Raw genomic sequence first — 24,360 nt, forward strand, 5'->3', positions numbered from 1 at the left:
ATTGATGAGGAAAAGATACAGTTGAATCCATTTTAGAGTAAGGCTGTAACGTAACAGAATGTTTAAAAAGGCAAGAGGTCTGAATACCTTCCGAATGCACTGTAAATTGAACAAAAATATAAACACAACATGTGAAGTGTTGGTCCCATTTCATGAGCTGAAATTAAATATCCCAGAAATGTTTCATACGCACAAAAAGCTTATTTCTCTAAAATTTTGTTCACAAATCTGTTTACATCCCTGTTAGTGAGCATTTCCCCTTTGCCAAGGTAACCCATCCATCTGACGGGTGTGGCATATCAAGAAGCTTATGAAACATGATCATTACACAGGTGAACCTTGCGCTGGGGACAAAAGGCCACAGTAAAATGTGCAGTTTTGTCATACAACACAATGCCACAGATGTCTCAAGTTTTGAGGGAGTGTGCAATTGGCATGCTGACTGCAGGAATGTCCACCAGAGTTGTTCCCAGAGAATTTAATGTTAATTTCTCTACCATAAGCCACGTCATTTTAGAGAATTTGGAAGTACGTCCAACCGCGCTCAAAACCACAGACCACTTGTAACTACGCCAGCCCAGGACTTCCACATCCATCTTCTTCACCAGCGGGATAGTCTGGGACCAGCCACCTGGACCGCTGATGACCTGAGGAGTATTTCTGTCTGTAATAAAGCCCTTTTGTGGGGGAAAATCTCATTCTGATTGGCTGGGCCTGGCTCCTCAGTGGGTGGGCAAGTGAAATCCAAATCCCCCCCCCCCCAAGCGCCCCCACTTCGGTGTTCTCGCCAGAGAAGAAATGAGGGATTGTCAGGGGAATAATGCAGGACTTGACCCAAAGCCTGGCCCATAGTTTTGATTAGGGATGGACGGTTGTAGATATGTCAACACGTTAGTGGACGTGATTGGGTGAAGCTATCACACCCCGGGCCCTTTATTGCACCCCACATATCAGTCCCCGGTGGACATCTAGCGTTGCGTTGCCGGGAACCCAGGCTACTATCCCAGGATGTTCCTCAACTTTTGAACCTTGTGTTCTACAGGTAACTACCAAAATAAAGGAAACCCCCAGCATAGTGTCTTTTTAATTGGGCTTTGGGCCACTACGAGCCGCCACAACCGCTTCAATGCACCTTGGCATAGATTCTACAAGTGACTTTAAATTTATTGGAGGGATGCGACACCATTCTTCCACAAAATGTTTTTGTTGATCGTGGTGGAAAACACTCCTGCGCTGCTACAGAATCTCCCATCATTTGGGTTGAGATCTGGTGACTACACACACTTTAAACCCCCTATGCTCTTTCGTATCTCCTCTTTCAAAGTCACTGATCTCTTCTTTTAGCCATGGTAGACAAAACAATGGCCAGAATAATGACATTCCCAGCATTTGTATGCATGATGGGATGCTAATACTTTCATTAACCCAGGAACTACACCTGTGTGGAAGCACCCGCTTTCAATATTCTTTGTATCCCTCATGGGTTTTCTTTATTTTGGCAGTTACCTGTGTGCTTGAGCTTCAATACTCACTCACAGTGAAATTGAATTTACAGAGTATTGAATTTACAGATTGATGGTTGAAAACCCTGAGGCGTGTGGGGAAAATGGCATGTCTAGGTGTATTCCTTCAGCTGTTTGTTCTGAGTGGAACACACTGTGCTGTTACAGAGCTGCTTCATCATGTTTTCTCAGCCACACTCCACCAAACCATGTGTTAAAGGGATAGTCCCCAAAAAATGTTTAAAACAATTGGGATGAATTGATACCTTAGGTTTGTCGACGGCAGGGAGCCTAGCGGTTAGAGCGTTGGGCCAGTAAGGTCAGCTCATGAATTCAAATGAGCAACAAGGTGAAACATCTGTCGATTGCTCCAAGGTCACTGTCAATAATGGCTGATCCCTGGCCGTGATCCCAGGGGGAATTGGGATATGCAAAAAAACAACACATTTCCATTTCACACCTGTAAAGGTTACCCACTTGTACATGCAGTGAAACAGGACAAATATAAGCACCCCTTATTTGAAATGGTTGATTTTAATAGGCTTCAATACCAAGCTCCAAATAAATACTTCTGTTTAGCAAAGTTGTGAGACATCTCTTTTTCTGTCTGTACGTTGCTTTTGGTCAGTGAGACCCCTCAGGAAATCAACAGGTGCATAAACCAATGTGGTATTGCTATAGGGGAGATGGGTTTTTGGTTTATTTTCCCAGTCAAAATATACACGAGTAACATTGGCCTCCATGGTGGCATGGTGTGACGGCACAGGAGGTTGGTGTCAGCTTAATTGGGGAGAACAAGCTTGTGGTAATGACTGCAGCGGAATCCCCTCCATTATTATGAGCTGTTCTCCCCTCTGCAGCCTCCTGTGTGTGAAACAGCCTTGACCCAGTTCAAGAACGTTAAAGGGCATTTGTTCTACTGGGATACAGAATCTAGTCACCTGACTATACTAGTCATAAGTGTGTCTAAAGTTAGCAGAAGATGTTCAGGTTTGGCCTCGTGATTTCTGATTTACTTCTAGCAAAACACTGTTGCTATAAATGGGAAGAAAATAATGAGTTATTATCACAGGTCTTTGAAAGATGCAGACAGCATGAAATCCGACAACAATCTGACTAGACATATTCCATCATTCATCCATCGTAATGTTTTTTTGAGACATTTCACTGTTGCAGCCTGGGTATATTTAGTCTGACTCATTTGTAATCACACACGTTAACAATATCATACTCAATTATTTAGTTGCTCAATTATGTTTTCTGACGATTTTAAATACCTTTTGTGGAGACAATCACTCACTACTGCAATTCATTATTGAGGGCAGTGACTGAGTAAGGACATCTACTGGCTGTAACTGAAATGACTTTCTCACAACCCTTATTCAACCAAACCCACTAACCAAGATCCCAGGAAGTGTATTGAAAATGTTCTAGTACTTTATATCAATAGGCAATTGAGTTCCGTTTTGTTTTTGAGTGACTGAATCCAAACATTGTTTCTTTCAACACAAGAAAAATGTACTTTGTTTAACTACTCATATTGTCAGAAATAATTCTTATCAACATAATACAGGTAATTTTAGTTTTCAGTACGTTTTTAAAAAAATCTTTCAACGTTGTTCAGACTGTTCAGGAGTAATGTACTTTTTGGAATAATTTACTAGAACTGGGCGATGTGGACAAATCCATATCACTATAAATTGACTGAATTATAATGATAAAATGAACGATACGTTTATAACATTAATGTGCACCAATTACTTTTTTTATAGAAGCCTTAAAACTACTACTTTGAATATCGCAGCTACTATTGTCCCATTTCAAACTTCACATTCTTCTAGTAAAGGCTACTGAGTCAGTTGTGCTCACGTAAGGTGGAATCGTTCCTGCCGCCATCATGCCATCTTCTCTGTTTTGATTTCATTACGCATCAATGAAGCAACCAACTGTTTTTTTTATCAGGAATCATTCTAAGCAAAATAAAAGCCAGGTTTCACTATCTCTAAAAGATTGGCCTCCGGGGATGAGCTCAGCCAATGGGTTTCTCGTGCCAGCAGAACTCATGATTGTGGAATGGCATGATATGCCTTGAGAACTGTATTCCTTCAGCTGTTTGTTCTGAGTGGAACACACTGCTGTTACAGAGCTGCTTCATCATGTTTTCTCAGGCACCATCTACATAACTAGGTGTTAAAAGGTTAGTAAAAATAATAATAATCCAATGTTTTAGCGTAATATAAACATCTAACAAACGTATAAATATTTTGGATCATTTGAAGCCCTAAGTATGTCGACTGCAGGAAGCCTAGCGGTTAGAACGCTGTGCTAGTAACCAGAAGGTTACAAGGTGAAAAATCTGTCGCCTTAAACGTAATTGCTCCATGGTCGCTGTCAGTAATGGCTGATCCCTTGCTGGGACCCCACTCTTCGAGGGAGTTGAGGATATGCAAAAAACACATTTCCATTTCACACCTTACACTCGTACAGGTTTTAAAATGGCTAAATTCATCACCCCCATTAATCTACACACACTAACCAATAATGACAAAATCGATCATTGTAATGTTTTTGAGACATTTGACTGTTGCAGCTATGGTAAAATTAAGTAATAAGGCCTGGTGGGAGTGTGGCGTATATGTCCAATATACCACAGCTAAGGGCTGTTCATAGCCACGACGCAATGCGGAGTGCGTGGACACAGCCCTTAGCCATGGTATATTATCCATATACCACAAATCCCGAGGTGCCTTATTGAGATTTATAAACTGGTTACCAATGTAATTAGAGCAGAAAAAATAAATGTTTTGTCATACCTGTGGTGTACGGTCTGATGTACCACAGCTGTCAGCCAATCAGCATCCAGGGCTCAAACCACCCAATTTCTAATTAGTCTTATACTCATTTGTAATCACACACATTTACAATATCATACCCAATTATTTAGTTGCTCAATTATGTTGCGTTCATGTTTTCTGACTTTAAATGCCTTTATTCAACCAAAATCATTACAGCTTCACAGAAGCACTACACAGAAGCTTTACAAGCCCTCATTCAACCAACACCACTAGAGCTTTACAAGCCCTCATTCAACCAACACCAATAGAGCTTCACAAGCCCTCATTCAACCAACACCAATAGAGCTTTACAAGCCCTCATTCAACCAACACCACTAGAGCTTTACAAGCCCTCATTCAACCAACACCAATAGAGCTTTACAGCCCTCATTCAACCAACACCAATAGAGCTTCACAAGCCCTCATTCAACCAACACCACTAGAGCTTTACAAGCCCTCATTCAACCAACACCAATAGAGCTTTACAGCCCTCATTCAACCAACACCAATAGAGCTTTACAGCCCTCATTCAACCAACACCACTAGAGCTTTACAGCCCTCATTCAACCAACACCACTAGAGCTTTACAAGCCCTCATTCAACCAACACCACTAGAGCTTTACAAGCCCTCATTCAACCAACACCACTAACCAAGATCCCAGGATGTGCATTGAACATGTTCTATTATGTTTGAATTAATAGGCATTTGAGTTCCATTTTTGTTTCACAAGACTTTTGTTTTTTACTTCATGAATTCAGACAGATTTTTAGCACAATACTTTTTTGTTGCAGTAACTACTCACTCATATTGTGTGAAATTGTCAGTCCACAATTCTTATAGACAAAATACAATTTCCCTGTCCTTTAAATGTTGCAATATACTTTTTGTCAGTGCTTGACTTGGGCAGGAGCTCACCGGAGCAGAGTACCGGCACCTCAAATGTTCTGCTTGAGCTCCCGTTCCTCTTAAAGAATATTAGCTCTAAAGTTTAGTGGAGCTCCTGGAGCTAAATATAAACCGCCCTGGCACCCAACATGAGTACTGGCACCTATTTCAGTCCAAGTCTAGCACTGCTTTCTGTAACAATTTACGTTAATGGTTTAGTGCTGTTCAGAGTTGTATGAGGTGAGAGCAAGCAGAAAGTGCTTAAAGGTGTAATAATGGTGTGATAAATACATATCTGCCCACTGTAATTGCCTTGGCTGCACCCCAAGCATAACAGATGAATAGGCTGCCTGCAGACCCACCTTATACAAGGGCAACGGTGCTTTGAGCTCACCGAGGGCCTGACTGCGTCAATCCACTGTGCCCTCAACCTTTTAAATGACTGAAGGGAGGAGTGAGAGGAAATTTGGATTGGAGAAGTAGCTGTGTCAGTGCCCCTAAGTTATTGCTTTCTTGCCCTGTGGAAAATCAAGTAAGTTAGTCCTGTGTGTGGAAAATGTAGTGTTTTGCCAAACTTGCACAGTGTGAATAGAGCCGTGGACTGAGACAGCCACCCAGGCAGACAAAGCCAGCAGTCATGGACAATACCTTACAAGAAGCATCTTTCTACTGTGTGGTCTGTCACACCATGGAAGATGGGACTGCTAGAAAAGTAAACTTGAGTTTGTGGTTGGTTGGAAAGCCTGGCATTAGTGGTATGAAGTAACAGCTTAAAGACCCTTTTGAAGATGTGAGATGGATTCACTTCTTGGATTCTTTTGAATGCCATCTAAGTAGTCTGGTGGACATTCAAGATGTAGGAAGAACCATAAAGACATTGGTGGAATCTGTTTTCTCGGACCACATGAAGAGCACAGTAATTATATACTGACTTGAATATTTTGTATTTTGGTATTTTATTTTTTACTAGGCAAGTCGGTTAAGAACAAATTCTAATTTTCAATGACGGCCTAGGAACAGTGGGTTAACTGCCTGTTCAGGGGCAGAACGACAGATTTGTTTGTACCTTGTCAGCTCGGGGATTCGAACTTGCAACCTTTCGGTTACTAGTCCAACGCTCTAACCCCTAGGCTACCCTGCCGCCCCATGTACTTATTAGGCTGGCAAACACCTTCGTGTCCAAGGAAAGTTTGGCCTGCCGTGGCCCGTGGGATCTAAATTTTTTGTTTATTTTAGGATTTGTTTTAAATGGGAGTCAATTGATATATTATATTGCTGAGTGGGCATTGTTTGCCAAGTTACAAATCATTAGAGCTATTTTATAAACTTTTAAAAGTTTGTGCAATTAAAAATAACAATTTTGCGGCAGCTTGAGGCAATTATTAACAGGATTCTGAACTTATTTTATTTCTAATACATACTGAGGTTAAGTTGAATTTCTCCTGCTGTGTTCAGCAGGGTTCAGAGTTAGGGGAGCTGTTAAACCGACTCGCTGAAACACCTGCATGATTTGCAATGTTGAGTGGCGATGATATATCCAAGTTCTGTCTAGAGTTCTCTATAAATCAGTCACGGTACGATTTTTCTTTGTCTGTTTACAAATGCCCAGCTGGAAAAACACGATCTCTCAGTTTCTAGTCCTTTTCCAGGCCACAGCAGCTAAGATAACACCTACACCGTAAAAAAGCACATTTTGTTTCAAATGACAACTGACGACTTTCCCACGCATAATTACCTTAGTGAGCAGACCTGTACTTCCTCTTTTGGGGGAAAGGAGGATTATGGCACTTCCTGTAATGGTGCGTTGTGGGATTGATGAGCTGTTAAGACTCTGGTCAGCAGCTGTGCACAGCAGTAGTATGTCACAAGATGGGTGATTTTTAACTGTGGTCCTCTAGTCTCTTGACAAGGGGATCTGATGAGGTCTTTCATTCGCTGTCCTAATCCTGCATCGTCATGTGTTCTTGCAGTTCCCGAGGCCGCAGTGTCATGCCAGAGGGATCTCTCAACGCCACCTATGAAGTCCCAATGGGTGAAGGTAAGACGACTCACTGCTCTCCTGCTTCTTAAAGATATGGTTTTAAAGATATACCCAGACAATATTGGGATGTTTGTGATTTCTCAAAACTGGTTACCAAATTTTCTGGAAGATCGCATCAAGTGAGAATTTCTAAAATGAGTTGTCAACAGGGAAATATATTTGCTGTAGAGGGCCTAGCCAGCAGTTTCTTTTTCATACTGCGTCTACTTGTCTCGTCCTGCTAAAAATATAGGCCGTTTTATTGAGTGGACCTTCATTGAATAACCTCTCTGGGAGATGTGTGAATGTATGAACACAATTATACTATTATAATACTCTTGTTCAACCAAGCACATTTGCATGCAAATGTGGAAGCCCAAGTTTGCTGTCCAGTTTTAAAGCAATGATGGAATATTGAAGAGGTTAGAATCTTCTGCTGAACTGTGCATTCTGAGTGTCTTCTTCTTTGTCTGCCTCCTGACATTTCAGTTCCTGAACTCCAAATAGATGCCAGCCATTTACCAGGAAGCTAGGGAGACTATTTTCTCTCCCACACTCTCTTCTTGAATGTTCTTTTTACATCATACAGCTGGCCTGGCAATGAAGTTAATCTGTTCTGTTCACGCAGGCCATGTCCTTCAAAGAAAAGAGAAACCCGCACTCTGCTCTTGCAACTTGTTTTAATTCAAAATGAAACAAGCAAGACCAGTGTGTAGGTTTTGTCTTTTCTATGACGCTATTGCATTATTCCCACACACCTGCAACAATAAGCACTTTTCCCATCTATCTAAGAAGTAATTAAATAGCACCCTATTTCGAATATTGCGCACTACCTTTGACCAGGACCCATAGGGAATAGGGTGCCATTTGGGATACAACCATAGAGTTGTGGCAGGTTGAATAGGAAACTTCAAGGAGAAGGGTAGGGAATCTGAATCCTTATGAAGTGTCCAGTACAACAGTGGTGATTGTGTGGTGTCTGCACTGTGTACTTCCATTCTTCTCTCTCTCTGGTGCTGTGTGGCAGTGGAGGGAACCGGCTCAATTATTAGTCACACAAATCCTTTTCCAGGGTCTGAGTTTCTCACAATGGTGTTCTTTCTGTGCCCTGGTCTCATGCACTATAAAGGAATCTGGTTAGATTTAAACATTTTAAAGCACAGAATATTATATATTTTTGTTGTTACAACATCGGCTTTAGACAACACAGATTTTGTGTTCCCTGGATTGGATGAGGCCATGATCAAAGTGGGGAACTTTTGCGGCTGCAGTTCATGTATTTTTACAGGGGAGGGGGGGGTTTGCCTGTTTAACAGATGTAATTCTTAGTGGAGTTCATCTGAACTCAGTCGGACAAGCCACTATAAAGTCACACCTATATCCCCCCCCCCCACTCAGATGGTACATTCCCAGAGATAATTTATCATAGTGGTGTAACACTGACCACACCAACATGGTTGAATAGGGGTTAACATCCCTTCAGAATTACAGCCTGGTGATATTGTTAGTAGGGTTGGGTGGTATCCAGATTTACATATCGTCATACTGTCCTTCTCTCATAGCGGGATATACGGTATTACCAGTTTAGTACACAAGGGGCTGCCAACAAAAGCAACAAAGACCACTGGGCATCTATTACCAGAGTAATAGTGAATTTAATAGTGAATTTCAATGGAGGCTGCTAACTAAACCAAACCAAAATAAGCTAATTGCAAAGACAGGCAATCCAGCTCATAAAGTTATACATGTACAGTGTTTTGGGACTGTATTCAGACCCCAAGGCTTTTTCATGTTTTTATTTAATTTTTTACTTTACAGCCTTATTCTAAAATTGATTTAAATTGTTTTTCCCCCCTCATCAATCTACAAACAATACCCTATAATGATATAGCAAAAACAGTTTTTTTGAAATATTTGCTTATTTATACAAATAAAATGATCACATTTACATAAGTATTCAGACCCTTTACTCAGTACTTTGTTGAAACACCTTTGGCAGCGATTACAGCATCGAGTCTTCTTGGGTATGACGTTACAAGCTTGGCACACCTGTATTTGGGGAGTTAACCCCATTCTTCTCTGCAGATCCTCTCAACCTCTGTCAGGTTGGATTGGGAGCGTTGCTGCACAGCTGTTTTCAGGTCTCTCCAGAGATGTTCGATCGGGTTCAAGTCCGGGCTCTGGCTGGGCCACTCAAGGACTTTCAGAGACTTGTCCCGAAGCCACTCCTGTGTTGTCTTTGCTGTGTGCTTAGGGCCGTAGTCCTGTTTGGAAGGTTAACATTCATCCCAGTCTGAGGTCCTGAGCGCTCTGGAGCAGGATTTTATCAAGGATCTCTCTGTACTTTGATCTGTTCATCTTTGCCTCGATCCTGACTAGTCTCCCAGTGCTGCCAACACCATGCTTCACTGTAGGGATGGTGCTAGGTTTCCTCCAGTCGTGACGCTTGGCGTTCAGGCCACAGAGTTCAATCTTTTTTTCATCAGACCAGAGAATCTTGTTTCTCATGGTCTGAGATTCTTTTGGTGCCTTTTGGCAAACTCCAAGTGGGCTGACGTGCCTTTTACTGATGAGTGGCTTCCGTTTGGTGAATCTACCATAAAGGCCTGATTGGTGGAGTTCACCAGAGATGGTTGTCCTTCGGGAAGTTTCTGCCATCTCCACAGAGGAACTCTAGAGCACTGTCAGTGACCATCGGGTTGTTGCCCACTTCCCTGACAAAGGCCCTTCTCCCCCGATTGCTCAGTTTGTCCGGGCGGCCAGCTCTAGGAAAATTCTTGGTGCTTCCAAACTTTTCCCATTTCAAGAATGATGGAGGCCACTGTGTAGACTTTCAATGCTGCAGAATGTTTTTGGTACCTTTCCCCAGATCTGTGCCTTTACACAATCTTCTCTGAATTCTACGGACAATTCCTTCAACCTCATGGCTTGGTTTTTCTGACATGCGCTGTCAACTGTGAGACCTCGTATAAACAGGTGTGTGTCTTTCCAAATCAAGTCCAATCAATTGAATTTACCACAGCTGGACTCCAATCAAGTTGTAGAAACATGTCAATGATGATCAATGGAAACAGGATGCACCTGAGCTCAATATTGAGTCTTATAGCAAAGGGTCTGAATACTTATGTAAATAATGTTTTTCACATTTTTAAACTGTTTTCACTTTGTTATTGTATTGTGTGTAAATTGATAAGGGGGGGGGGGGGGGGGTTATTTAATCAATTTTAGAACAAGGCTGTTAACGTAACAATGTGGAAAAAGTCAAGGGGTCTGAATACTTTCCGAATGCGCTGTACATATAAAATACAATAGATGGCAGTAATCACCCCCAGACACACCGGGAGAACTTGATGGGTCTTGTGAAAGATGCTCCAGTAGAACCACCCCACCCCACAGCCATGCCTAGCTAAGTGAATTGGTCTCTACAGTAGGTGTAAACTGCACGGTGGAATGGTTACTTGCGTATTTGTATAGTAGCCAGTGGTGTAAAGTAAAAATACTTTAAATTACTACTTAAGTTGATTTTTGGGGTATCCGTACTTTAATATTTTTTACAACTTTTACTTTGCGACTTTTCAAAAAAACAAACTACTTTCTACTCCATACATTTTCCCTGACACCCTAAAGTACTTGTTTGAAAGCTTAGCAGGACAGAAAATGGTCAAATCCACACACTTATCAAGAGAACATCCCTGGTCACCCCTACTGCTTCTGATCTGGCGGACTCACTAAACACAAATGCTTTGTTTGAAAATAACGTCTGAGTGTTGGAGTTGTACCCTGGCTATCTGTAAATAAATACAGTTGTGCTGGTTAGCTTAATATAAGGATTTTAAAAAATTATTCATACTTTTTAGTTTTGAAACTAAGTATATTTTAGCAACTTCATTTATTTTTGATAAAACCAAATACATTTAGACTTACTCAAGTAGTATTTTACTGGGTGACTTTCACATTTACCTTTTCTGTTAAGGAATCTTTACTCTGACTCTGGTATGAGAATTAGGTACTTTTTCCACCACTGATACACTGATAGTAACGATATCAAAACTAGAAAGTGTCCAGATCAAAAAACAGTATCAGTAGAGAAAGAACAAAATAATATACAAGAACCATATCAAGAACCAAATCAAGAACCATATCAATACCCATATCAGAGACCCTGGTGATAGATGAGGTAGTTATACGCATACAATCAGGGATAAAGTAGCTGAACAGCACGGTGAAAATAGTAGCAGCAACCTTTGTGTGTTAGGAAAAGGTCATGTGAATGTGCATAGTCACTGCAGATAGTCCGGATGAGTGGGAACTCGCCCCAGTAATGAACTGGTTCGTCTGCCCCACGCATCTGTATGCGGAGAGCCTGCCTCGGTCCTGCCCTTGACTTTGGTGAGAGGCATGTGATATCCATGGCCTCTGTCACAAAACTCCCTGATCTTCTCAAAGATTATACGTTTGTTTAGTTGTGTCCAGTGCAGGTGGTGCTTGTACAGGCAGACCATCTATGGGAGGAAGGATGTCAGCGTTGTGCAGCAGCTGAAACCTGGTCTTGATTGAGTCCCAACGCTCCTTGGCGACAACAACACCAAGCTCCAGAGCTGTGACGCTGTAAAACACGAAAAATAGTCCCAACAAAAATGTAAGACATTTACAGCCTTGCATAACATCAATTCACCTCCCAAGGTTAGATAATGATAACCTTTATACAATGAAAATTATATTCACCTGAAGTGCTGGTACTGCTTGATATGTGTCAGCGGCCTGAAGAACAGAGTCAGGTGTTGTTGACAGCCGTATCTTTCCACCAGCACCGTGCCGTCCTCCAGTCCAACCATCTGCGGGATGTTAACCCCTGTCAGTGTTGTTCTTCACCACACCTGGAATCTCTGACAGTGTTCACTCTGGTCTGTCTGAAGTGCTGCTTGATGAGGCCGTAGCAACTTGGTGAGGCTTGTGATCATGAAGGGAAGTTCCAGACTGATGAAGCTTGTGCATGGTCTGCCAGGCACAATACCAGAGCACATTTTTTTATTACTAACCCAAGATAGACCTCAGCATGTCATTTTCAATGGGATCAAATTAGTCCTAGTGGGCAGAACAAGCAAGGTGGGCAGAGCCAAGCACGCGCAAAAACGCTTGTATTGGAGCGTTCAAGCATATATTTGCATATTTCCGTTAGGGAACACCTACTCTGAAGTGCGCGTGTGCAATACTGTAACTAAAATTCGCCTTTTCACTCCTTGTAAACAATGCAATTTAAAAAAAACTTTGTCAAAGGGTAAAGTCTACAAAAATGTGTCCACTCTGTTTGTAACAGATTCTAGTTTTTGAGAAAAGATAACTGTATTGAATGTCGGCCAAAATCCATCTCATTCCGTCTTCTCTGGACACTGGGCTTCCTCTCATTACCATATTTGGTAGTGAGTGGAAACGCCAAGCAGTGGCTTGACATTTTATACATCCGGTGAAATATCTGTCTTTGTTTTACCTGTGGTGGTGACGTGTGACATGCGCCTAGCTTCCTGAAACGGCTCGCAAATAGCGTTGCACTTCTGTTGTCATCTGATGAAAAGGTAGCTATTTTCTGCCCGAATGTGTTGCACTAATGTATTTTCTGTGAGGAAAACTATAGTTGCACGTCCCTGATCACTCTATTGAAGCAAAAACACACTGACTTTCAATATAAAACACAACCCCTGTCAACACACAGCTGGACTCACCTGCTCTGGCTTTCTCCTGTTGTGATGTTTACAAACAAACACGTGACTTACTCAACTGTTCTGGGGAACTACGGTGAGCTTTATAATGTAAAATAATGTGATAAGTGAAATTAAGAATGCAATCTGCTTTATGTCCTAACCTATTTCACAAGTTGACTGCAGGGATTTGTTTAAAAAGTAGCTACAAATCGTAAAATGTATTGAAAAACTTCAAATAAATAGTTTCAACAGTATTGAAAAACCATCAGGATGCTATTTTCCAAATACCACAGTATACTGAATATACGGTATACCTCCCAAGCCTAATTTTTAGACACCAGCTGGTTTCTTTCTCCTCCTTCATTGAGACCATGTATTTTATTTGTCAGCATGAGGCCTAATGTTATTTTTCCCGACAGGTGGGACTACATGTAGTTTGATCTTTACATGTTCTAAAATGATTGCCATCAGTGAAGCTTGTCTTCCGTACTTTTTTTATTTTTTTATTTATTTTTGTAGCTTAGAGTATTTGTGAAAAGTGCAGCACTCTGAACTGTTACTGGGCCACAGTAACTGAAAGGTTGCTGGATCGAATCCCCGAGCAAGGCAGTTAACCCACTGTTCCCCTGGCGCCGAAGACGTGGATGTCGATTGGAGTCCTCCGCATCGCTCTGATTCAGAGGGGTTGGGTTAAATGCGGAAGACACATTTCAGTTGAATGCATTCAGTTCTACAACTGACTAGGTATCCCCGTTTCCCTTTCCTAACACAGCCTAGTGACCTGTTGCCTGCTTTACGTAGAGAGCCTAGTGACCTGTTGCCTGCTTTACGTAGAGAGCCTAGTGACTTGTTGTCTGCTTTACGTAGAGAGCCTAGTGACTTGTTGTCTGCTTTACGTAGAGAGCCTAGTGACTTGTTGTCTGCTTTACGTAGAGAGCCTAGTGACTTGTTGTCTGCTTTACGTAGAGAGCCTAGTGACTTGTTGTCTGCTTTACGTAGAGAGCCTAGTGACTTGTTGTCTGCTTTACGTAGAGAGCCTAGTGACTTGTTGTCTGCTTTACGTAGAGAGCCTAGTGACTTGTTGTCTGCTTTACGGAGAGAGCCTAGTGACTTGTTGTCTGCTTTACGTAGAGAGCCTAGTGACTTGTTGTCTGCTTTACGTAGAGAGCCTAGTGACTTTTTGTCTGCTTTACGTAGAGAGCCTAGTGACTTTTTGTCTGCTTTACGTAGAGAGCCTAGTGACTTGTTGTCTGCTTTACGTAGAGAGCCTAGTGACTTTTTGTCTGCTTTACGTAGAGAGCCTAGTGACTTTTTGTCTGCTTTACGTAGAGAGCCTAGTGACTTTTTGTCTGCTTTACGTAGAGAGCCTAGTGACTTTTTGTCTGCTTTACGTAGAGAGCCTAGTGACTTTTTGTCTGCTTTACGTAGAGAGCCTAGTGACTTGTTGTCTGCTTTACGTAGAGAGCCTAGTGACTTGTTGTCTGCTTTACGTAGAGAGCCTAGTGACTTGTTGTCTGCTTTACGTAGAGAGCCTAGTGACTTGTTGTCTGCTTTACGGAGAGAGCCTAGTGACTTGTTGTCTGCTTTACGGAGAGAGCCTAGTGACTTGTTGTCTGCTTTACGGAGAGAGCCTAGTGACTTGTTGTCTGCTTTACGGAGAGAGCCTAGTGACTTGTTGTCTGCTTTACGTAGAGAGCCTAGTGACTTGTTGTCTGCTTTACGGAGAGAGCCTAGTGACTTGTTGTCTGCTTTACGGAGAGAGCCTAGTGACTTGTTGTCTGCTTTACGGAGAGAGCCTAGTGACTTGTTGTCTGCTTTACGGAGAGAGCCTAGTGACTTGTTGTCTGCTTTACGGAGAGAGCCTAGTGACTTGTTGTCTGCTTTACGGAGAGAGCCTAGTGACTTGTTGTCTGCTTTACGGAGAGAGCCTAGTGACTTGTTGTCTGCTTTACGGAGAGAGCCTAGTGACTTGTTGTCTGCTTTACGGAGAGAGCCTAGTGACTTGTTGTCTGCTTTACGGAGAGAGCCTAGTGACTTGTTGTCTGCTTTACGGAGAGAGCCTAGTGACTTGTTGTCTGCTTTACGGAGAGAGCCTAGTGACTTGTTGTCTGCTTTACGGAGAGAGCCTAGTGTCCTGTTGTCTGCTTTACGGAGAGAGCCTAGTGTCCTGTTGTCTGCTTTACGGAGAGAGCCTAGTGACTTGTTGTCTGCTTTACGGAGAGAGCCTAGTGTCCTGTTGTCTGCTTTACGGAGAGAGCCTAGTGACCTGTTGTCTGCTTTACGGAGAGAGCCTAGTGACCTGTTGTCTGCTTTACGGAGAGAGCCTAGTGATCTGTCCTGTTTTTAATGCAGCCAGGGGGAGGTATGGCCTCCTGCCATGGGCATTGTAATGGTTCCTATCGGACAGGGAGTCTGGAGCACTGGAATGCTTCTAGTTCTGTCATCACATACACTTAGCTGAAAGGTGAAGTGAGGTGAGCTCATACTTTTGGATTCAAAAAAAGTGCAATACAATAACATCTTTGTAGGGAGATTGTACAGAACAGTGCTCCAACCTACAGAATATTCTCATTGGCTCACCTCCAGGCCTGAAGAGCGTGTTCTGATGAGATTATTGTCTGGAAGTGAATTTATGACATCCATTTAAGGTTGTGTGTTATTATTCATGTCGGTGGAACGTCTGCATGAATGATAGTTGGTGCCTTGAGGCTGGTTTAGAGTCTTTATATCTACCTCTTCTCGTTGGTAATTGCAGAGAGAGACCTAATGCAGAGGGCCAATATGAATGTAACTTGTATTTCTCCTGTAAAGTATTTTATTATAAGTCTGTGATGTCTTCAACTGTCTGCTCAGCACGCAGCATGTTTAACTAGGTTAACTCTTTGGCTGCATAATGTTGTACACTATAAAGACTTTTGGTAGTGACTCTGCAGCCTGTGAATCCCTCAGGAGTCTGTCCATCCTGTTCCCCTCTATCTTTGTGTGACTTGCTGACTTACACTATATATTCAAATGCATGTGGATACCTTCAAATTAGTGGATTCGGCTATTTCAGCCACACCCTTTGCTGACAGGCGTATATAAATCGGGAACGCAGCCATGCAATCTCCATAGACAAACATTGGTAGTAGGATGGCCTTACCGAAGAGCTCGTTGACTTTCAACGTGGTACCGTCATGGGATGCCACCTTTCCAACAAGTCAGTTCATAACATTTCTGCCCTGCTAGAGCTGCCCAGGTCAACTGTAAGTGCTGTTAATGTGAAGTGGAAACGTCTAGGAGCAACAACGTCTCAGCCGCGAAGTGGTAGGCCACACAAGCTCACAGAACGGGACCGCTGAGTGTTGAAATGAGTAGCGCATTGTCGTGTCTTTGGCATCATTAAAGCTGAAGACTTATTTATCAAGTAACTCTCTAATTGTTATTACGCGATTAAACTGATTAATCATGAACTGTAATTAACTAGGAAGTCGGGGCACCAAGGAAAATATTCAGATTACAAAGTTATAATTTTTCTAATATAACTTTCAGATATTAAAATATCTTATCAATTAGTCTTCGAATTAATGAATTATTCTTTACCTCACGTTAGTCTCATTCCAAACATCGTAAATTGTTGGTTATTTGCAAGAACCAAGTCTCCACTATGAGTCAATACATCAATTGTCTTAAAATAATTTATTTACTAAGTAATTCACAGGAATGCATAACAAACAAAGTAGATATGGTTACAAAGAAATTATAGAAGAATGTGCCCTAGTGGGCTAAACCGGCATGGCGGCTTGTTAGACAAAAGGGGAGTGGGGGGTCAGCTGAGGAGACACTACAGAGTTGATTGAAATGCTAATCCTTTGCACATGAACGCTCACTCATTCGGGAACAATTGCAATCAATACAGTGCCTTGCGAAAGTATTCGGCCCCCTTGAACTTTGCAACCTTTTGCCACATTTCAGGCTTCAAACATAAAGATATAAAACTGTATTTTTTTGTGAAGAATCAACAAGTGGGACACAATCATGAAGTGGAACGACATTTATTGGATATTTCAAACTTTTTTAACAAATCAAAAACTGTAAAATTGGGCGTGCAAAATTATTCAGCCCCTTTACTTTCAGTGCAGCAAACTCTCTCCAGAAGTTCAGTGAGGATCTCTGAATGATCCAATGTTGACCTAAATGACTAATGATTATAAATACAATCCACCTGTGTGTAATCAAGTCTCCGTATAAATGCACCTGCACTGTGATAGTCTCAGAGGTCCGTTAAAAGTGCAGAGAGCATCATGAAGAACAAGGAACACACCAGGCAAAGTGCAGAGAGCATCATGAAGAACAAGGAACACACCAGGCAGGTCCGAGATACTGTTGTGAAGAAGTTTAAAGCCGTATTTGGATACAAAAAGATTTCCCAAGCTTTAAACATCCCAAGGAGCACTGTGCAAGCGATAATATTGAAATGGAAGGAGTATCAGACCACTGCAAATCTACCAAGACCTGGCCGTCCCTCTAAACTTTCAGCTCATACAAGGAGAAGACTGATGAGGCCCATGATCACTCTGGATGAACTGCAGAGATCTACAGCTGAGGTGGGAGACTCTGTCCATAGGACAACAATCAGTCGTATATTGCACAAATCTGGCCTTTATGGAAGAGTGGCAAGAAGAAAGCCATTTCTTAAAGATATCCATAAAAAGTGTTGTTTAAAGTTTGCCACAAGCCACCTGGGAGACGCACCAAACATGTGGAAGAAGGTGCTCTGGTCAGATGAAACCAAAATTGAACTTTTTGGCAACAATGCAAAACGTTATGTTTGGTAAAAGCAACACAGCCCATCACCCTGAACACACCATCCCCACTGTCAAACATGGTGGTGGCAGCATCATGGTTTGGGCCTGCTTTTCTTCAGCAGGGACAGGGAAGATGGTTAAAATTGATGGGAAGATGGATGGAGCCAAATACAGGACCATTCTGGAAGAAAACCTGATGGAGTCTGCAAAAGACCTGAGACTGGGACGGAGATTTGTCTTCCAACAAGACAATGATCCAAAACATAAAGCAAAATCTACAATGGAATGGTTCAAAAATATCCAGGTGTTAGAATGGCCAAGTCAAAGTCCAGACCTGAATCCAATTGAGAATCTGTGGAAAGAACTGAAAACTGCTGTTCACAAATGCTCTCCATCCAACCTCACTGAGCTCGAGCTGTTTTGCAAGGAGGAATGGGAAAAGATTTCAGTCTCTCGATGTGCAAAACTGATAGAGACATACCCCAAGCGACTTACAGCTGTAATCGCAGCAAAAGGTGGCGCTACAAAGTATTAACTTAAGGGGGCTGAATAATTTTGCACGCCCAATTTTTCAGTTTTTGATTTGTTAAAAAGTTTGAAATATCCAATAAATGTCGTTCCACTTCATGATTGTGTCCCACTTGTTGTTGATTCTTCACAAAAAAATACAGTTTTATATCTTTATGTTTGAAGCCTGAAATGTGGCAAAAGGTCGCAAAGTTCAAGGGGGCCGAATACTTTCGCAAGGCACTGTATGTATATATATTTACGCTCAGTGTGTCGTCGGGATCTCAGTTGAAAATTTTGTTTCTGTTGGAGAGTCTGTCCGCGCTCTCTCGCTCTCTTTCTGTCTTGGTTAGAATGGATAGTTCAGAGTGATATTCAGTCATGTCGTTATAGGATAGATGTTTCGGCGGTTGTCGGTCTTCGCGTTCAATGATACCAAATTCCTAGCTGCAGACTAGTAATTAATATCAAAGACTTGTTCTTATTCTGTCGGTATCGATAGTCAGAGTTTAACCACGTGGTATGGTTAAAAGATTCAGCCATCTACTCAAACCTTAGCTTATACTCCGGTTTATGGTCTCTACTCAAACCTTGGCCCTCTCGTGGTAAACTGGTCTGCAACCTTCAGCCATTTCGTAATTGAGGTAAGCTTGGTCTGGTGATAGAAAACCCAGGTGGGTAATGTGGCCGTATTGCCTCCCATGAGTTTCACATAATTGTGCCAAATGGACCAGTTCGTAGCTGGATTCTTCACCGATCTTTTATACCTTCTCCAGAACATAAATGTCGTTCGGATCTCCAGTTCTGTGAGGTGGAAGAAATTCCTCTGTTCTCTCTTTTTATTTATTTTTTTTATTTATTTTACCTTTATTTAACCAGGTAGGCAAGTTGAGAACAAGTTCTCATTTACAATTGCGACCTGGCCAAGATAAAGCAAAGCAGTTCGACAGATAAAACGACACAGAGTTACACATGGAGTAAAAACAAACATACAGTCAATAATGCAGTATAAACAAGTCTATATACAATGTGAGCAAATGAGGTGAGAAGGGAGGTAAAGGCAAAAAAGGCCAAGATGGCAAAGTAAATACAATATAGCAAGTAAAATACTGGAATAGTGGTTTTGCAATGGAAGAATGTGCAAAGTAGAAATAAAAAAATAATGGGGTGCAAAGGAGCTAAATAAATAAATAAATAAAAATTAAATACAGTTGGGAAAGAGGTAGTTGTTTGGGCTAAATTATAGGTGGGCTATGTACAGGTGCAGTAATCTGTGAGCTGCTCTGACAGTTGGTGCTTAAAGCTAGTGAGGGAGATAAGTGTTTCCAGTTTCAGAGATTTTTGTAGTTCGTTCCAGTCATTGGCAGCAGAGAACTGGAAGGAGAGGCGGCCAAAGAAAGAATTGGTTTTGGGGGTGACTAGAGAGATATACCTGCTGGAGCGTGTGCTACAGGTGGGAGATGCTATGGTGACCAGCGAGCTGAGATAAGGGGGGACTTTACCTAGCAGGGTCTTGTAGATGACATGGAGCCAGTGGGTTTGGCGACGAGTATGAAGCGAGGGCCAGCCAACGAGAGCGTACAGGTCGCAATGGTGGGTAGTATATGGGGCTTTGGTGATAAAACGGATTGCACTGTGATAGACTGCATCCAATTTGTTGAGTAGGGTATTGGAGGCTATTTTGTAAATGACATCGCCAAAGTCGAGGATTGGTAGGATGGTCAGTTTTACAAGGGTATGTTTGGCAGCATGAGTGAAGGATGCTTTGTTGCGAAATAGGAAGCCAATTCTAGATTTAACTTTGGATTGGAGATGTTTGATATGGGTCTGGAAGGAGAGTTTACAATCTAACCAGACACCTAAGTATTTGTAGTTGTCCACGTATTCTAAGTCAGAGCCGTCCAGAGTAGTGATGTTGGACAGGCGGGTAGGTGCAGGCAGCGATCGGTTGAAGAGCATGCATTTAGTTTTACTTGCATTCAAGAGCAATTGGAGGCCACGGAAGGAGAGTTGTATGGCATTGAAGCTTGCCTGGAGGGTTGTTAACACAGTGTCCAGAGAAGGGCCGGAAGTATACAGAATGGTGTCGTCTGCGTAGAGGTGGATCAGGGACTCACCAGCAGCAAGAGCGACCTCATTGATGTATACAGAGAAGAGAGTCGGTCCAAGAATTGAACCCTGTGGCACCCCCATAGAGACTGCCAGAGGTCCGGACAGCAGACCCTCCGATTTGACACACTGAACTCTATCAGAGAAGTAGTTGGTGAACCAGGCGAGGCAATCATTTGAGAAACCAAGGCTGTCGAGTCTGCCGATGAGGATATGGTGATTGACAGAGTCGAAAGCCTTGGCCAGATCAATGAATACGGCTGCACAGTAATGTTTCTTATCGATGGCGGTTAAGATATCGTTTAGGACCTTGAGCGTGGCTGAGGTGCACCCATGACCAGCTCTGAAACCAGATTGCATAGCAGAGAAGGTATGGTGAGATTCGAAATGGTCGGTAATCTGTTTGTTGACTTGGCTTTCGAAGACCTTAGAAAGGCACGGTAGGATAGATATAGGTCTGTAGCAGTTTGGGTCAAGAGTGTCCCCCCCTTTGAAGAGGGGGATGACCGCAGCTGCTTTCCAATCTTTGGGAATCTCAGACGACACGAAAGAGAGGTTGAACAGGCTAGTAATAGGGGTGGCAACAATTTCGGCAGATAATTTTAGAAAGAAAGGGTCCAGATTGTCTAGCCCGGCTGATTTGTAGGGGTCCAGATTTTGCAGCTCTTTCAGAACATCAGCTGAATGGATTTGGGAGAAGGAGAAATGGGGAAGGCTTGGGCGAGTTGCTGTTGGGGGTGCAGTGCTGTTGTCCGGGGTAGGAGTAGCCAGGTGGAAAGCATGGCCAGCCGTAGAAAAATGCTTATTGAAATTCTCAATTATGGTGGATTTATCAGTGGTGACAGTGTTTCCTATCTTCAGTGCAGTGGGCAGCTGGGAGGAGGTGTTCTTATTCTCCATGGACTTTACAGTGTCCCAGAACTTTTTTGAGTTAGTGTTGCAGGAAGCAAATTTCTGCTTGAAAAAGCTAGCCTTGGCTTTTCTAACTGCCTGTGTATAATGATTTCTAGCTTCCCTGAACAGCTGCATATCACGGGGGCTGTTCGATGCTAATGCAGAACGCCATAGGATGTTTTTGTGTTGGTTAAGGGCAGTCAGGTCTGGGGAGAACCAAGGGCTATATCTGTTCCTGGTTCTAAATTTCTTGAATGGGGCATGTTTATTAGGATGGTTAGGAAGGCATTTAAAAAAAATATCCAGGCATCCTCTACTGACGGGATGAGATCAATATCCTTCCAGGATACCCCGGCCAGGTCGATTAGAAAGGCCTGCTCGCAGAAGTGTTTCAGGGAGCGTTTTACAGTGATGAGTGGCGGTCGTTTGACCGCTGACCCATTACGGATGCAGGCAATGAGGCAGTGATCGCTGAGATCTTGGTTGAAGACAGCAGAGGTGTATTTAGAGGGGAAGTTGGTTAGGATGATATCTATGAGGGTGCCCGTGTTTAAGGTTTTGGGGAGGTACCTGGTAGGTTCATTGATAATTTGTGTGAGATTGAGGGCATCAAGTTTAGATTGTAGGATGGCTGGGGTGTTAAGCATGTTCCAGTTTAGGTCGCCTAGCAGCACGAACTCTGAAGATAGATGGGGGGCAATCAGTTCACATATGGTGTCCAGAGCACAGCTGGGGGCAGAGGGTGGTCTATAGCAGGCGGCAACGGTGAGAGACTTGTTTTTAGAGGTGGATTTTTAAAAGTAGAAGTTCAAATTGTTTGGGTACAGACCTGGATAGTAGGACAGAACTCTGCAGGCTATCTTTGCAGTAGATTGCAACACCGCCCCCTTTGGCAGTTCTATCTTGTCTGAAAATGTTGTAGTTTGGAATTAAAATGTCTGAGTTTTTGGTGGTCTTCCTAAGCCAGGATTCAGACACAGCTAGAACATCCGGGTTGGCAGAGTGTGCTAAAGCAGTGAATAGAACAAACTTAGGGAGGAGGCTTCTAATGTTAACATGCATGAAACCAAGGCTATTACGGTTACAGAAGTCATCAAAAGAGAGCGCCTGGGGAATAGGAGTGGAGCTAGGCACTGCAGGGCCTGGATTCACCTCTACATCGCCAGAGGAACATAGGAGGAGTAGAATAAGAGTACGGCTAAAAGCTATGAGAATTGGTCGTCTAGAACGTCTGGAACATAGAGTAAAAGGAGGTTTCTGGGGGCGATAAAATAGCATCAAGGTATAATGTACAGACAAATGTATGGTAGGATGTGAATACAGTGGAGGTAAACCTAGGTATTGAGTGATGAAGAGGGAGATATTGTCTCTAGAAACATCGTTGAAACCAGGAGATGTCATTGCATGTGTGGGTGGTGGAACTAATAGGTTGGATAAGGTATAGTGAGCAGGACTAGAGGCTCTACAGTGAAATAAGCCAATAAACACTAACCAGAACAGAAATGGACAAGACATATTGACATTAAGGAGAGGCATGCTTAGTCGAGTGATCAAAAGGGTCCGGTGAGTGGAGAGGTTGGTTGGTGATTTAGACAGCTAGCCAGGGCATCGGTAGCAAGCTAGCATAGGATGGAGGTCTGTTGTTAGCTACCTCTTGCGTTCCGTCAGTAGATTAGTGGGGTTCCGTGTGGTAGAGGGGATTAATCCAAATCACACAACAACAACAAAAATAAAAACAATAGATATAGTTATAGAGGCCCAAGAAGAAAACATAATAATAATAATAATAATAATAAAAATAATAAAAAAATTGTCCGATTGTCTATTCAGATAGCAGCCGGTAAGACAGCTAACGGTTAGCAGGCCGCAGATGGGCGTTCAGGTAACGTCGCGACGGAGGAGCCAGCCGAATAACTCCTTCGGGTAGATAACGTCGGCAGTCCAGTTGTGAAGGCCCGGTGGGGCTCCGCGAAAGCAGTAAAACGGGTCCGGATAGGTGACTGCAGCCCAGGTGTGATTGATGGAACTCAGGAGTGATTGACGGAGCTTGCTAGCTCCGGAATAATTGATGTTTGCTCCGGAATCGACGAAGGCCGATAGTCACACGGATAGCAGCTAGCTAGCTGTGAGATCCGGGTATGAATGTCCAGAGAGCAGTCGAAATCCAGGGACATGGAGAGAAAAATTGGTCCGGTATGTTCCGTTCCGAGCCGCGCTGCGCCGTACAGAACTGGCGATAGATTTTCGAGCTAAAGGATAGCTGATGACCACAAACCGTGGTTAGCTGAATACTAACGATTTGCCAGTAAAGGAGCTAACTAGCTTCTGAACTAGCTTCTGGATTAGCTTCTGGCTAGTTTCAGGCTAGCTTCTTGGAGTTTCTGGCTAGCTTCTTGGAGGATTACAGATCTGAGGTAAATAATACTTTTTTATAAATATACATTGGTGAGGCGGGTTGCAGGAGAGTGTTTTGAAGATGAGTTGATGGAAAATAAAAATAAAATGTATGTGAAAAAGTTGTAAATATATATATATATATATATATATATATATATATATATATATATATATATATATATATATATATATATATATATATATATATATATATATATATATATATATATATATATATATATATATATATATATATATATATATACAGGACACGACAAGACGAGGACAAAAGACGTCTGAACTGCTATGCCACCTTGGTATCATCTATGAAACTCACTCTCTCTATATTGTGGCCATGAGGAGATCATCTCCTCCAAGAATTTACAACCTCTCTGAATTTACGACCTGGTTGTAGGAGACAGAGAGATGGTGCCGAGTTAGGGGGATGGTGCTCGCGATGTCCAAAGAGGGCAACGTCAATACAGTGTAAAAAATGGCTGTCCTCGGTTGCAACACTCACTACCTAGTTCCAAACTGTGTCTGGAAGTAACGTCAGCACAAGAACCGTTGGATGCTTCATGAAATGGGTTTCCATGGCCGAGCGGCCGCACAGTAGCCTAAGATCATAATGCTCAATGCCAAGCGTCGGCTGGAGTGGTGTAAAGCTCACCGCCATTAGACTCTGGAGCAGTGGAAACACGTTCTCGGGAGTGATGAATCACGCT

At 42.6% G+C, this 24,360-nt stretch overlaps 1 protein-coding gene across 1 annotated transcript in view; it reads left to right on the top strand.

Annotated features, from left to right (window-relative positions):
• Positions 1-24,360, top strand: part of plekhg3 (pleckstrin homology and RhoGEF domain containing G3) — a 123,860-nt gene that overhangs the window by 14,807 nt on the left and 84,693 nt on the right. The window contains exon 2 of the mRNA XM_031836904.1: positions 7,193-7,260. Within this exon, the coding sequence (XP_031692764.1) occupies positions 7,212-7,260 (49 nt within the window). The 5' untranslated portion in view covers positions 7,193-7,211. The remainder of the gene's footprint in view (positions 1-7,192; positions 7,261-24,360) is intronic.

The sequence above is a fragment of the Oncorhynchus kisutch genome, linkage group LG12 (genome assembly GCF_002021735.2).
Source record: "Oncorhynchus kisutch isolate 150728-3 linkage group LG12, Okis_V2, whole genome shotgun sequence".
In the NCBI taxonomy this organism is placed as follows: domain Eukaryota; kingdom Metazoa; phylum Chordata; class Actinopteri; order Salmoniformes; family Salmonidae; genus Oncorhynchus; species Oncorhynchus kisutch.